This window comes from Protopterus annectens, chromosome 5.part0 (genome assembly GCF_019279795.1).
Source record: "Protopterus annectens isolate FY-2018-M chromosome 5.part0, PAN1.0, whole genome shotgun sequence".
NCBI lineage: Eukaryota > Metazoa > Chordata > Ceratodontiformes > Protopteridae > Protopterus > Protopterus annectens.
The window spans coordinates 1,088,407,260-1,088,421,749 of record NC_056735.1 but is presented as its reverse complement, the minus strand read 5'-3'; the positions used below and the strand labels follow the sequence as shown (position 1 = coordinate 1,088,421,749).

The following is a 14,490-nucleotide window of genomic DNA, read 5'->3' as shown; positions in this document are numbered from 1 at the left end:
GGGAAATCTCAGGTTTTCTGTGTACTCTGTTCTCTAATTCTACCAGTGTTCGAAACCACTCTTATTTTGAAGTCTCATACTTAGCCTGTTCTTCTTTTCAGCCTATCAGTTCACCTGAATAGCTAGTTAAGGCTTCTTCCATTTTCCCCAGCCTTTTGTTATTTGAGTTGACCTATTCCTTCACTGTTTATTTTATTTTAATGTGCACTGGGTACATTTTATTTATTTTCCTGCTAAATTTCTAGACGCTATCTCTTATACGAAAACTGTAACTTGAGCTGCATTTTGCTGAACAGCTGCAGGATTCTTACCAGTCAGTATTTTTTTTTTCATATTTTCTGGTTAATTTTATTTCAAGTTCTCTAAATTTCTTCTTAACTGCACTGCCTGGATGCCAGCAATTAGCCGTTCACCTTATGTTATTCACGCTTGCAGAATCACTAGCTCTTATTTCTGTTTCTTTATTTCATGCTGGGAGAGCTGAAATTAGGCTATTCAGTGTGCAGCTATCTTGGAAGTCACCAGGTCAGGCATATTTTTATTCAGAGGAGTAGTAGTGGACAATAATTGAGTTAAAGGATTTTATCTGTTAGGGAAAGAGAGAAAAAGTTATATAGGATAAGCTCACCCAGACTCTGCCACAACTTGCTGTGAGAGAAAGGTTAGTTTATTTTTGCTTTCTTGTATTTTGTATTGCTTTATTGCCATCTTCTTTTGTGTATATTGTGATTTTTTTTGTATTCTGCTTTTAATTGCATATTTAAACTAGGAAAGAGAAGACGGATGTGTCGCCTGTGAGACACGTAAAAATTAAAATTTTCCCCACCCTCCCACGCTGGTGCTGCTGTATTTTTAAACTCTGCTGTCTTTCTGGGTGCCTGCCCCTTAAGTTAATTAGACCACATATCTCTTTCCCGCTTCTCTTTCATTAGCTATTGTGAGTAAGCAAAAAATTATCATTTTGTGAAATCGCTTCCCTTCAGCTATATAAATATATTGGCCATCCCACTGTATTCTGTAAAACCAGAATACAAAAGTGCCCAACCCCTTCCAGTCCATCTTGCTGTTAAAGTTGGTGGCTCTTCACTTGGACAACTAAAGCTTAAGTAACCCCTCTGTCATATCTAACTGCTTAGTACACACTGCAGCTCTTAGGATATTAACCCATTTTTCCATCTTACCTTTAAGATCTGCAACATCTACTGCAAAACCGCCAATTATTGGAGAGCTCATATTCTACTTCTTAGGAGTCATCTTGGGATTAGTGCTTTTTTCTCTCCTGTGAGAGCAGAAGCATAGAAATATTATTTTCTGGGGACTGCTGGGCACCGGAAAGCCTAATAACTGCTTCAGAGGTGTTGCTTGGACTTTGTGCATATATCTTGCTCCTGGTGAGAGAAGGAGCAGAGTGCATAAATTCCTGTTTATGGTTGGGAAGTGAGTGTCTCTACTTGACCTTCCTGACTGGTCTGGTTGCTACTCCAAGCATCTACCAGGAAAAGGCTACAACAAGCCTACAGACCTTTACCTTTACCTTATCTGGAAAAAAGACTGTGAATCACCAAACAGGCTGTGGCCTTTTTCTTTTCTTGGGAGTGGTGCTACTATTTTGTGTATGGTGAGAAGAGAAGCAAAGGAGCATTGTATCCCATCAGAGTGAAGCTGAAGTGAGAACAGCACTGGTGTAGTAGTCAGGCAGTAGCCATTCAGGTGACTCCCATTTTTTCGTCATTCTTGACAAGCTAATTCTTTTCAGTAAGTACTGCTTGATTTACTTTTAGCTTCAGAATATCTTCCTAAATACTTCATCTATAAATCAGCAAGCTCTACTTATTAGTTTCCCATCAAGTATTTGGCCATGCCCTGTATAGTCACAGACACCTGGAGTTGACAAACTACCTATCTATATTAAACAAAGCTTCTCATTAGCACTCTTCAAGAAAAATCTTGATGATTGGATGGGAAATAGGAAATTCACCCGGGGATCACCTCTGTGGTTCTGCTCGACAGTGGCACAGGAAAATAATTTTCTTGGGTGGCAAAAGCCTGGGTACCTTTTTGGCTGGGCTTGTATAGGCCCCAGGGCCGATAGCCTAGTACCTACCTATGAACCTTTAAAAGCACCCTTGAAAATTCACCAATACCTAGTTGCACACAGGACAAATACTTTACAGAGACAAGCACTACTCCCAGAGTTGCAAACCGGATACTCCTGACATTATTTTACACTCTCACTGCACCTGTCTAATCAATAAAAAAGGATGTGTCGCCATGGATATGAACTTTCCCACTGCCTCCTTTGCCAACTTTCTGAATATGGGCATTTTGAGGCAATGTAGAATTGTCGTGTTTACTGATAACCAGGTAATTCTCAAACTGATGTGGTATGTAAGAGATGTATTTATACAATGTCCCTGGAGGCAAAACTGTCACATAAAATGTAATAAGGTTGTCAGTAGTACATATGCTGCACCCATCATACACAATTCAAAGCAGACACACAGACCCACATATGCTGAGGCACTTAAATGTAACTTTCCTAACCCCCAAGACCCTCCTAGATGAGGGATACACAAACACCCTCAGCAGCCCCGAATGCACTCTTTGAAAAGCAACACCCACATCAACACATCCAGCCACATTACTTGGTGCCCCTACTTCTAAGCCCATAAAGTAAGCCACCGCACAATCCAACATTCTGTTCATTGGAGACTCTAATGTGTGAGACACTGATGTCCTCCTCACCAGGCTGACTAAGGAGAAAGTCACGGTCAGTTGCTTATCAGGGGCCAGGATCTGTTGAATTACCCATGCATTCAGGTCAATGTATGACAAGTACCAATATGACTCAGTCATAGTCCATGTGGATGTAAATAACCTGAGAAGTACCTCACTATATCATATGAAGAGAGAGACATCATGGAACTCTCGTAATGTGTCCCAGGCTGGTATGAGCCTAGTATTGAGCCATATTTTCTTTCTCCAAGTATGATGAAATAATACAAACAAAAGATGAATGACTTTAATAATCTGCTTGGTTTTTGCTGACATTCTAAGGGGGTGCAATATTTGTCAACATGGAAGGAGATTGTCAGCAGACCACACTGCTTTGCCTGGGATGGTCTTGCACCTCTCCCTCTGCACATTCCAATATTAGCTAAAATATTGTCGTCCAACTCCTCCCCCAAAGTGCTTTTTTTAGGCAATGCCAAACTGAAAGTACTTCCAACATGGAAATCCAAAACCAAGAATATCTAAAGGTGTTCCGCTCAATGCTAGGAGTCTAAAGAAAAAACTCCACTCCACAGAAGCTTTCTCCGGCCTAGAGAATGCAGATGTCTGTGTGGTCATTGAAACATGGTTTAAAGCTGAGGAGAGCACACCAGCAGTGCAAGGTTATAATGCCTTCCACATATTTAGACCAGCTAGGAGGAAGTGTCTCAATTTACATCAAAAATATCTCAAGGCTGGTCATACAGGACAATGCACTTGTGTTTCTCCATGTTCAGATCACCAGAAACACAATCAAGTACCACTTCCTTGCAAGCTGTAGGCCCCCTCTGACCCAGGAAACCCATACCGTGTATTTAAACTTATTGGAAACACTCACAATCCAACCCAGTACCATAATCATGGACTCCTTTTCAATTTCCTTTCTTTTAACTGTAAATTGTATACAGCACCAAACTTACAGGCACAGAGATTTCTGGATTTTGTAAACAGAAATGTCCTGGATCAGATTGCTAATACACCAACCGAAGGTGACCATACTGGATTTGGTCCTCAGTAATATGGGAGACTGCCGCACACTCCCTAGTGTAATGTATTCTCTGGTAAGGTCACACCACAAAATGGTCTCCTTTGAAGTAAAAATAAAACCTTGAACCCTAGCTAACTCTAGAATATTCTAAACTATTCTAAGGCTAACTTTCTACTATTAAGTGATAACCTGGAAAATTTTTAAGCCCCCATGAGCTCTGAGAGCATTGCTGCCTACACAGAACTGTTCAGATAAACCCTATACAAGCGTGTTGATACTGCATAGAGGCAGCTGTACCCACCAGGAAGAGTACAGAACTAACTCAAAAAACAAGCCACCCTAGTGGAATCACAGCAGGCCGTATAAACAGAAAGAAGAAAATAATGGCAAAAATTAGAAGACGCAACACCCAACAGGGTAAAAGCACTCTCATCAAACTAAATAAATGACTCTGGGGACAAATAGTTAGCAAATCCATATTTGAGGTAAATTTGGCCTCCCAGGTCAAGAAAAAATGCAAGGTGGTATTTAACTATGTCTGCAACCTCAGATGCAATACATCTGTTTTCTAAAACTGTGGAAAAAACTCAATGAAAGGGTTAATGCATTTATGTGGTAGAGTTTCATTCAATAAAGTATGTTTTTAACCCGGTCAGTGTGGAAAGTCTTTCTGAAGTGCCCATTTTGGATTTTACTGGTTTATTACGTTTGGGCATTGTTTTTCCTTGTTTTTTGAATTATCATGGAGATGATCAGTAATGACATAGGAAACCTCCAAACACTGTACCCGACCCGGTTTGATTTCATCAAGGCAGTTCACGGGTACTCAACTTGGACGACTTTGCGAAGGTCACCAAAGCAGTAGATGAGGGCAGAATAGTTCAAACTGCCTACCTTGATCTGGCCAAGACATTTGACACAATACCCACTCTGTCATTGGTAGACAGCTGGCTCACAGACAGGACCCTGGAAGTTGGAATCGTGGAGTCCACCTCTACAAAGAGGCTGGTCATAAGTGGAGTCCCTCAAGCACTGGTCCTGGGACTGCTCCTTTTTGGCATTTACTTTTCTAAAGTTGAGGCCAGTGTCAGTGACTTCTGGCTGACTAAATTTACAGTTGATTGCAAATTGAGAGTTGTCATTGAATCACCCACTGACACAAATGTTCGTCAAGAAGAGCTGACACAGACAAATAACTGGTGTCAGAGCCATGGACTAAAACTAAATGCCAAGAAGTGCTTAATAGTATCCTTTGGGAAGTCAGCCACCCCTAGTAGCTATATTGATAATATACCCCTAAGAGCTGACCCAGCAGTCAGCGACTTGGGGACACACACACAAACAGTAATGTAGCCTTTGACCATCATATGTGTACATTTATGAGGAAATCATTCTACGTTGTGCAACTTGTAAACAAAGGGGTGTTATCTAGGTCCAAGGAAGTCATTATTCCACTATATTCGGCATTCATCAGACCTGCCATTGAGTATAGTGCCCTCTTTGGTATGTACTTAACCAGGCATATCCAACAATTGGAATGTCCACCATGGTTCCTCACTAAAAGAATGCAGGGTATGAGTAATGTGTTATGCAGACCACTTCAAGGCCCTATCCCCTGTATTCAGATCTGTGCCTGACGTAAAAGGAATTGACGGACCCCACTCTGATGGACTTTCTGCATATCCACAAAACAAACAGCACCAGAATACTTAAACCTTGTGTATGATATAAATAAGCACCTGCTGGAGATGGGCATTTATCCAAGAGACTACCCCCTTTCTGGAACCGGCTTTCCGTCTATGGGAAGCAGTGTGCTCCCCCAACCCAATTCAAGTGTAACTTGGACTTTTGGATGGGGAACTGTAAATTCATCCCTGGTTTGGCATCTCTCTCTAATGGATGCAGCAAACCTGTGTATTGTTCCTCTCCCAGGATGTTTCTTGTAAGTGTTTCACCTCCCAAGTCCTTGCTTATACTTAACAAGGGTAACAGAACTTGTCGGAGATTATGGGTGCATGGCTAGGCTTAAAAAGGCCCTTATGGTCGTTAGCACCTGTGAACCTGTAATTTAATCCTCTCAAAAGAACAAGGTAGTTTAGGATTACCTGATTTGAATGGGATATTTTGAGCTACACGGATAAGGCTAAAATACACAACACAAGCAGAAGAATATAATTTAAAGTGGAAAGGGATGATGAAGCAGGAAGAAGTTCAAGAAATTGAGAGTGGGATTTTGGATTCAAATTTTTTAAGGAGAACAGTACCCACCATACAACATATTATGTACATAAAGTTGCAGAAAGTATGCTAAGAACTTCAACACTGGAGTGGAGAAAGGAAATGTCGCCAGTAGGGATACAGAAATTGGGCAAGTGGGGGATGGACTTCGCTGGAGAAAACTGGCAAAGGAGTCAAGCTATTACTAGCAAATAACTTGGAGAGAGAATGGTATTAGAGTTAGATGAGGCCAAGTAGTAGTTTGGACTGCAGTTTAGAGACGATTTTCCCTGCTGGGGATTGATGCCAGAGTATAGGCAAAGTGAAAGGGATAGGGGAGTCCCAAGTGAACGACCCACTCTTGTAGAGTTTGTATTCCTGTATAGAACAGAAGCCAAGGTTAAAAAGAGGATAATTAGTAAGGCATATTAAATATTGTACGATAGCTGTAAGAAACAATCAGGGTAAGTTAATAAAGATCGGAAAGAGAGAGCGTTGAAAAGTAATTGACAAGGGAAGAGTGGGAGGACATATGTATGTCTCCAAAGTATGCAACAAAGTCCAGAAGATATATGATTTTTGTTTGAAAGTGTTTACATAGGTATTTTTAGACACTAAGCAGACTTCAGCGAATTTTTCCTCCAGTAGACAGCAAATGTTGGAGGTGTGATGGGAAAGGCAAAGGTAAGTGGGAATGTAATGAGTTGGCATGTTGTAAAAAAAATCCTTACAGATTACACAGTTTTAAATATTGGTGGAGCAAATGTCTGTCTAAGGAAATTATTCTATTGAGCTGGGACTCAGGATCTGAATTGCCTAGGGACTTGGGATCTGAATTGCCTAGACATTGGAAGGCCTTGTTAAGCTTAATTCGTTTGGCTGCCAAAAAAGCAATTACTGTAAAATGTACATCAGAATCCAAACCAACATGTTTCAAGTATTGACTATTATAAAATATATAAAAGAACTACAAGAGGGCTCTTTAGAAAAGGGAAAGCGCAAATTCCTTAGAAAATAAATGGCATTTTTAGGAACATTACATGCAAAATAATGTTAAGGGAAGGAAGGAATTGAGCAAATTATGTAATGTTTAGCTGAGAGTTGTAAAAAAAAAAAAAAAAAGTATAATGAGTGTAAATTGAAAATGTTAATTAAGTGCTAATTTAGTAAGTGTTTAAAGAAGACATGGATATCATAAAAGAAGACAATAAGCAACCTCTGTAGCACTAGACCCATATCACTTTGGGTTTGTCAAGGGCAAGTCTTGCCCACTCATCCTGGTTGACTTCTTCAAGAAGGTCACCAAAGAAATGGACAACTGCAAGATGGTGCATACTGTCTATCTCAACCTGGCCAAGGCAGTTGACACAGTACTCTGTTTTGGCATTATAGAAAAGCTCACTAAACTATACAAACCCCTGGCTTACAGACAGGACCCAAGAAGTTAGAATAGGGGAGTCTACCACTTCAAAAACACACTGATTTACTAGTATGGTACCTCCGGACTCTGTGTTATGGCGCCTCCTGTTTGGCATCATCTTTTGTGAGGTCAAGGCTAACATCAGGGGCCTCTGGCTATGTTTCCAGATAATAGCAAATTGGGTGCAGTCATTGAATCCCCCAGTACAGAAATATTCTCCAGGAAAGCCTGACCTGGACTAATAAGTGGCTGCATAATCATGGTCTAAAATTCAGTGTCAGAAAGTGCATGATAGTGTCTTTCAGCAGAGTGGCCAGGCCAGCAAGCTGCTTTATTGATGATACACCCTAAGAGTAGACAACTGTAGTCATTAGTTTGGGAATGCATGTAGACAGTTTTGGCATTTGAACATCCTATGTCTGCTCTAATGAAGAAATCATTCTGTATTGTACAACTTGTAAGCAGGTTATGGCATTTAGATCCAAACATGTCATCTTTTCTTTATGCTAATAAGACCAGTCATTGAGAGCCGAGTCCCCCTCGGTATGTACCCGGCCAAGCATTTGCAACAACTGGAGGTCCATAGAGATTCTTCACAAAAATAATACATGATGTGGAAATCAAGTCCTATGCAGACCACCTCAAAGACTTGTCCTTGTATTCTGACTCCTACAGGCTACTGAGAGGGTAACCCATGCTTAGCCCATAAAGCATCATTCACACACTGCAGCCCTGTCTGACCTCCTGCACATCCTTGAAGTGAATTGGCATCAGGAATACCAGATCCAGGAACATAAATAAGATTTTATGGGGGGACAGGTGCGAGTCTCAGGGGCACTCCCTTTCTCTAGAATAATCTTTGGTTCATGTGAAGCAGAGTTCATCCCTGCACTTAAAATGAAACCTGGATCAGTGGATGAGGAATTGCAAAAGTATACCCCTGGTCTTGCATCTTTGTCTCTGTTAGAGAGAAGAAGCTTGTAAATACTCAGCCACTTATGTCAAGTATATATACCTCCACCAAACTGTTGGGAACCAGTACCTAGCAGTTTTTACTAGAAAGTTTGGTTGGTGGTCGATAGCCTATTACTCTACTTTGATACTAAGTACCATAGATGCTTGTGCCACTGCAGCAGCAGCGGGCATGGTGATCAGAAGACGCATTGCTTAGAATTCAGCTTTTACCAGATTTTTCAGTGCACTCTTGAACAAAAATCTTGTGTCAATGTGAAATAAACCAGCTGGTACATAAGGAACATGCAACAGTGTCACCACCATCCATTGAAGGGACGTCTCCCCTCACACAGTTTGTACAAAGTATGTTTATTTGGTGGGCAGATCATGTAAATGACAATCTACAGGTGCTTCTTTTGGTGTCATGGGGTCCCAAATTCTAAACACAGATGCGTCCTGTTTTGCTTGTGGAGAAAGCATAAGGAAGGTGGAGCATCTGCAGTTTATCCAAGCATGTTGATATCTGCTGTGTGCCCTTCAGATGTTTGTCAGCCTGGAGGCTTGATGTATTCAAGCTGATAATAAACAGCACCACAGTAATTTGATTCATTAGTGAGCATGGGGAATGCACTCATCAGCTTTGTAGGATGGCTAGAAGCACCTATGTGACTAAATATAAACTACACCTTCACAAATTCTGCATTTCTTTGGCTCGTGGTTTTTAGACAGACTTGTACAAATTGAGCAGGACTCTACTCATAACACCCATGATAGGAAGTTGGATGCCCAGGTCTGCCACACTGTTAACAGTGAAGGTGAGAATCCTAGACATTTGTTTTATTTGTCACAGAAACCCCGGCTTGAAAAGTATTATTTCTGGTACCTGGTGCAGGAATGGCAAGCAGTGAAGTTTTTTTTTTTTTTTTTTTTCGATTTATCTGGCAGAGAAACTATTAAATGAATTCCCTTCTTTTCCACTGCTACTACCAAAGGTGCTGTTAGCAGTAATAGAAAAAAGGGAGTGTTTCAATTTGATAGTTTCCTCTTGGCTAAAATAGTCCTGGTTTTCCCAGCAAATACAGTATGTCAAGGACTAACGTCTAATGCTTTCTATGCTGTACATATTGCAAACTAATCTGGAGGGAACTGTAGTTTATCCAGGTGTAAAGAACTTCATAGTAGCACTTTGGATGATAAAAAAATCTTTCACTCTTATGGGCTCATAGGTGTTTAGTAGGCTAATGCCCACAAGGGCCTTTTTAAGCCTAGCCATGCATCCCAAATCTGTGACAAGTTTTGCTACCCTTGATAAGTGTAAGCATGGGCCTGGGAGATAAACCATTTTCAGGTTACCTGTGTCCATTTGAAGGTATTTTCCAGACATCTGTGCAGGATCCTTTTTTGTTTGGCTCATAGTCATGTAGTGATTGAAAGGTGTTGGTTTTCTAGTTACAAATGTGCTGCCCTTAAGGCCTACGGTATGTCTACTAGTTCCAGATAAACTTCCAAGTGGTAAAACTTGTTTTGTTAAGCCACTGACAACAGCTTTCATCTTTTGAATGTCCTGTTGCTTTTATTGTCATCTAATCCACACTACAAATCTTCATCACTTCAGGATCTTGGTTTTTACTCTAGAGAGGCCTTTAAAATACCTTGAAAGCCTTTTCTGGGGCTAACACTTCTGGTCATCAGATTTCTGAACTACTGGCCATATTGGTGAGAAAGCTCTTTTTACTCCTAAAGTTTGAGCTTTTTTACCATTCTACAAATCTTCATTTTCTGGGCAGAGGACTATTTGACTTCAATCGTTCCATAAATTATCTGTGTAATTCTCAGAACGGACCAGTCATGCTAAAATTCCCTTACACCGATTGAATGCTTAAACCACTTAACTTTTCTTTTTTGTACTGTTGAACTTTTTCCCTTGCTTCAAAGTTGAAGGGTAAGCATATCAGTAATCCATCCTTGGTCTGATTAGCCACTTGTGTTTATACTTTTATCCCAAGGTTAAAAAAAAAATCTCTGCTGGGCTGTGTCTTAGCCCATTCATTTAGTGTGGTGACTGCCCATTTATGAATATGTGGGGAGGGAACAGTCTTTTATTCTTTTTACCCAGACTAGTACCCATACTTTCATGAAGCACTGTTTCATAAACTTGCACTGTGAGTCTAAGCTAAGCTTTGCTGTGGCAATCCTTTATAATATTTTTTTCCTATACTTTTTTACATTACATTTGCTTGATAGCAGAAGATGAGAGGAAGCCTAGCTAGTCTGCTCTGTTAATTTGCACATAAGTCTGCCTCCCCTCCTTTTGTTCCTTCCCATCTACCCATTATTTAGTCTGTCCCTTGTCCTGTTTAATGTTTCTGTTGATTCTCTCTCCATGGCCCATTGTAGTAGTCCTTTTCGTGGGTGTATTGCTGCCATATGCAGAGATACTTTTTAAGTCTAGGGAGTAGTCAGTCAGTATAGTATGATACCTGTGCTTCCCTTTCTTCCCATTCAGGATGAGTCCCCGTCATCTGTTTGACACGGTCTTGTGCACCAGTATCAAACCCACAGTAACTCTTCTAGTTTCAAGTGAGAAGAGCTCTAGCTTTTGGTCATATCCCCTTTCCCCTCAAATCCTTGGATCTTTCTGGTGGCTTTCTTGTAGATGCCTTAAAATAACCTGTGGGTCCCTATCATTATGTGGCATGTAGTACTGCATGCATTGTTTCATGGATGTTTGATTAGGGCCTTATAGTTAACCTGATTTTTTTCTTCCTGCCCCCACCCTTATCTTTGCAGTTTTATAGTTACCTTTCACTTATGCACTGTTATGCAGTCTGCTGAAAATCTCTGTCATGGTCTGCCTGGCAGGTTGCTGAATATTCTTGGAGAAATCCCATGCTTGTGATTTAGCCCTTCTAAGGGCAACCAGCTCCATCTGAACTTCCTCCATCTGTATCTTTGCTTCTGTCTGCTCTTCTTCCTCTTTTGACATGTCTTTTTCCCAGTGTGGCACCCTCCCATTCCTTTCCATTGTAGGAATGTGTGTTAAGTATTTCATTTTTTTTTAAACTGGTCTGTAATTACCCCATACCCTCTGCAAGCTTTCCTTTTCAGGCCATTTTTGGTCCTTGTGTCACTGCTCTTGCACATAGATGAAAGACTTCCGCTGCCAGTCTGCATGAGGTAGTTTGTCAGATTTTCATGGATTGCACCCTTCCTCCACCCCTATAATGGTGGCTATTTAGTGATCCTGCAGACATTTCTTTGCTTGTGCTGTTTCAAGTACTGAAATGAAGAAGTCTGTTTCCTTGTCTTGTTCACTTTTTTCGGTAGTGTTCATAGAGCCAAACGTGGAGCTACAGTGGAGCAGGTAAGGAACAATGCTTTGTAATCATTAAAACCAACCTCTGAATTTGGGAAGAATGTGTTGGTGAAAACGTTTCAGACCACAGTTACTTGGATTTACAATATGCTTTTCCATAACAAAGCTTTGTGGAGCATAGTTTCTTGCCTTGCTATTAAAGACTAACTGACGAGCTTTATTCTGTATTTTTTCCAGGTCCAAGAAGTTCTTCACATTTATAGAGGCAAGTCTTGTGAAAAACTATCTTCAACGCCCTTCTACAGAACATTTACTAAAACATCCTTTCATCCGGGATCAGCCAAATGAGCGGCAGGTCAGAATTCAACTGAAGGATCATATTGACAGGACAAGAAAAAAGAGAGGAGAAAAAGGTACAAAGATGGAGCTTATACCAGCTTAATGACAAAAGTGTTTTATCATGGTAGCTTATTGAGAAGAGACTTTCATTTGTGCAGTGTTTACTATATCAGAGTTGTGAGCACAGGTGTGTAATATACATTAGGTTTTTGCTGTGATGGGATATCTTACCAGCAAAAAGTGCAACTTCAGTGTCATGATTTACCTTTTAGTAAGGATATAGAAACTTCAGTAAATGTGTGAACATGTTCTTTTGGAGGTATTTTGCAGTCTGATTTTTTGTAAGTTATTTTTGGATTCTTTATGCACTACAGGTCATCTTTTAGATGTTCTTCGTGTTACACTGTTGCAGTCATTACATTTGGGTAATCTGCTGGCAGGTTGCCCTCAGTTGGCCTGAATTCCAAAGTCTTGGGTCCTGAGTCGGTTGCTGTCTCCTCTTCCATGACGTCGGTCGTCAGGGGTATAAAACAAGTAGCCAACGCCATTTTCTTCAGTCTTTCTTGCCGCGCGGTGCCCGAAGCAGAAGCATTTTGCAAGTGCCGGTCAGCCGACTCCTGAAATATGCAAGTTTGAGTTTCAGAACCAAAGTCTTCACTAAAGCTAAGTACCCCGTTGGGGAAACTTACTTCTTGCTCCACACAGATATCAGAAAAAGTTAATAATTGTATTACTTGTGGGAAGCAAATACCTCATAAGGATTTCCATTTATACTGTATTCCTTTCTAGGCCCTGATCACAACGTGCCTAGCTGTCGGTTTTGTGCTAGATTTAACCAACGCACTATTAAGCGTCAGTATATTTTTGCCTCAGAGTATTTTGGAAACAGATTTAACTACCCAGAAATGTCGTCGGATAGCAATCCGACTACCAGAGTACATAAAAAAACGCAAAGAAAAGGACAAAGAGAGACAGCCGAGATCCAAAACCGAGGGCAAAGCTTCACCTAAGCCAGTCGCCGGTTCGCCGGTACTCAGTGAGGTGCTTTCACAGCCCATGATACCTGCTACTTTCGAGTCGCAGGCCCCTACCGTCACCCATGTGGAGTCCGACATGCCGCGAGATACTCAAAGTATTGGACCCATGGATGTATCTCCCTCGGATGGGTCCGGAGCCGCCGAGCAGGCACCAGCTTCTGAGGGTGTATTCAGGCCTCAACATTTTTATATCAAACCAATGAGAGCTGCAAAACCAAAGACAAAAGCAACTTCTAAAACTAAAAAACCGATGCATGAGCCATGTGCATAGGCCTCTATGCCTAAAAAACAGATAATCAAAATGGCTAAAGACCTTATTACCTTGATCAGGGGTTCCCATCCCCCTCCAGATAAGAGGCCTAGGCAAGACACTGATTATGAATCTTCAGATCAGGTTTCTATTTCTTCTGATTCCTCTTCTGATCAGGAATTATCTATTCCTCCCTATGAGGTTTCTGATGCAGAGGAGTCTGTACCATATGCTTCACCTCCTGAGGATTATTCATTTGGAGAAACCTTGCATACTTTGAGGGAGCATTTTCACTGGGAGAGTCAGGATTTTTCAGAATCAAAAAAGAGGCTCAGGGATTTCCTTCATCCTCAGCACAGGCCTTTAGCTATACCCCCTGTTTTAGACATTGTGGATGATGTGTTTTCGGAGTCATGCTTGACCCCCTGACTCCTTACCTCCGGCTCCCAGCAAGCCTGACCAATATTATAGGGTCCCTGACTCTCACAAATTTTTATTTAGAAACCCTGCTGGTGACCCTGAAACTATTTCACAGGGTCCAAAGGGAGTTAAGGCCTCAACAGCAAAAAATCCTACCCCCTCAGACAGAGATTCAAGGGCACTGGATAGATGGGAAAAAAAGGTTTATACATCTGCAACCTTGGCAATTAGGGCCTTAAACAGCCAGTTTTATATGCTCAGGTATCAACAACATGTTATGTGATTGCTGATACAGAAAATTATGTTGATTTCTGAATGTGCAGAAAATAAAGAATTGCAGGAATTATTGCATGCAGCTGAACAAGTTGGAAAGCATACTTTGCAATGTGGTTTTGATTCTTTAGAGGCCTCCTGCAGGGCCGTAGTTACTGGATCTGTGATTAGGAGGCATGCCTGGCAAAAGGAACAAAATTTTCTTGATCATGTTAAAGCTAAATTACTAGATGCACCTTTACAGCATGACACTCTGTTTGGTATTAAGGCTTCCAACATGCCTAGGGTACACAATAAACGAAAAGAAATCACAACTGGTACCCTCTCAAAAGATAACATTCCTGGGTGCAAGCTTGAATACAACTGCCCAGATGGCTTACCTCATGCCAGACAAGCAAAGGCAACTGACTACTTACTTCAAACTGATGGCAACAAAAACCCAGTTATCTGCAAGACAAATTCTGCAGGCTTTGGGCTTCATGGCATCCTGCATCTTACTGATTC

General features: G+C 41.1%; 1 protein-coding gene across 1 annotated transcript in view; it reads left to right on the top strand.

Moving 5' to 3' along the window:
- MAP4K4 (mitogen-activated protein kinase kinase kinase kinase 4) overlaps positions 1-14,490 on the top strand; it is a 3,343,981-nt gene that overhangs the window by 1,163,086 nt on the left and 2,166,405 nt on the right. Inside the window, exon 11 of the mRNA XM_044071965.1 lies at positions 11,905-12,080. Within this exon, the coding sequence (XP_043927900.1) occupies positions 11,905-12,080 (176 nt within the window). The remainder of the gene's footprint in view (positions 1-11,904; positions 12,081-14,490) is intronic.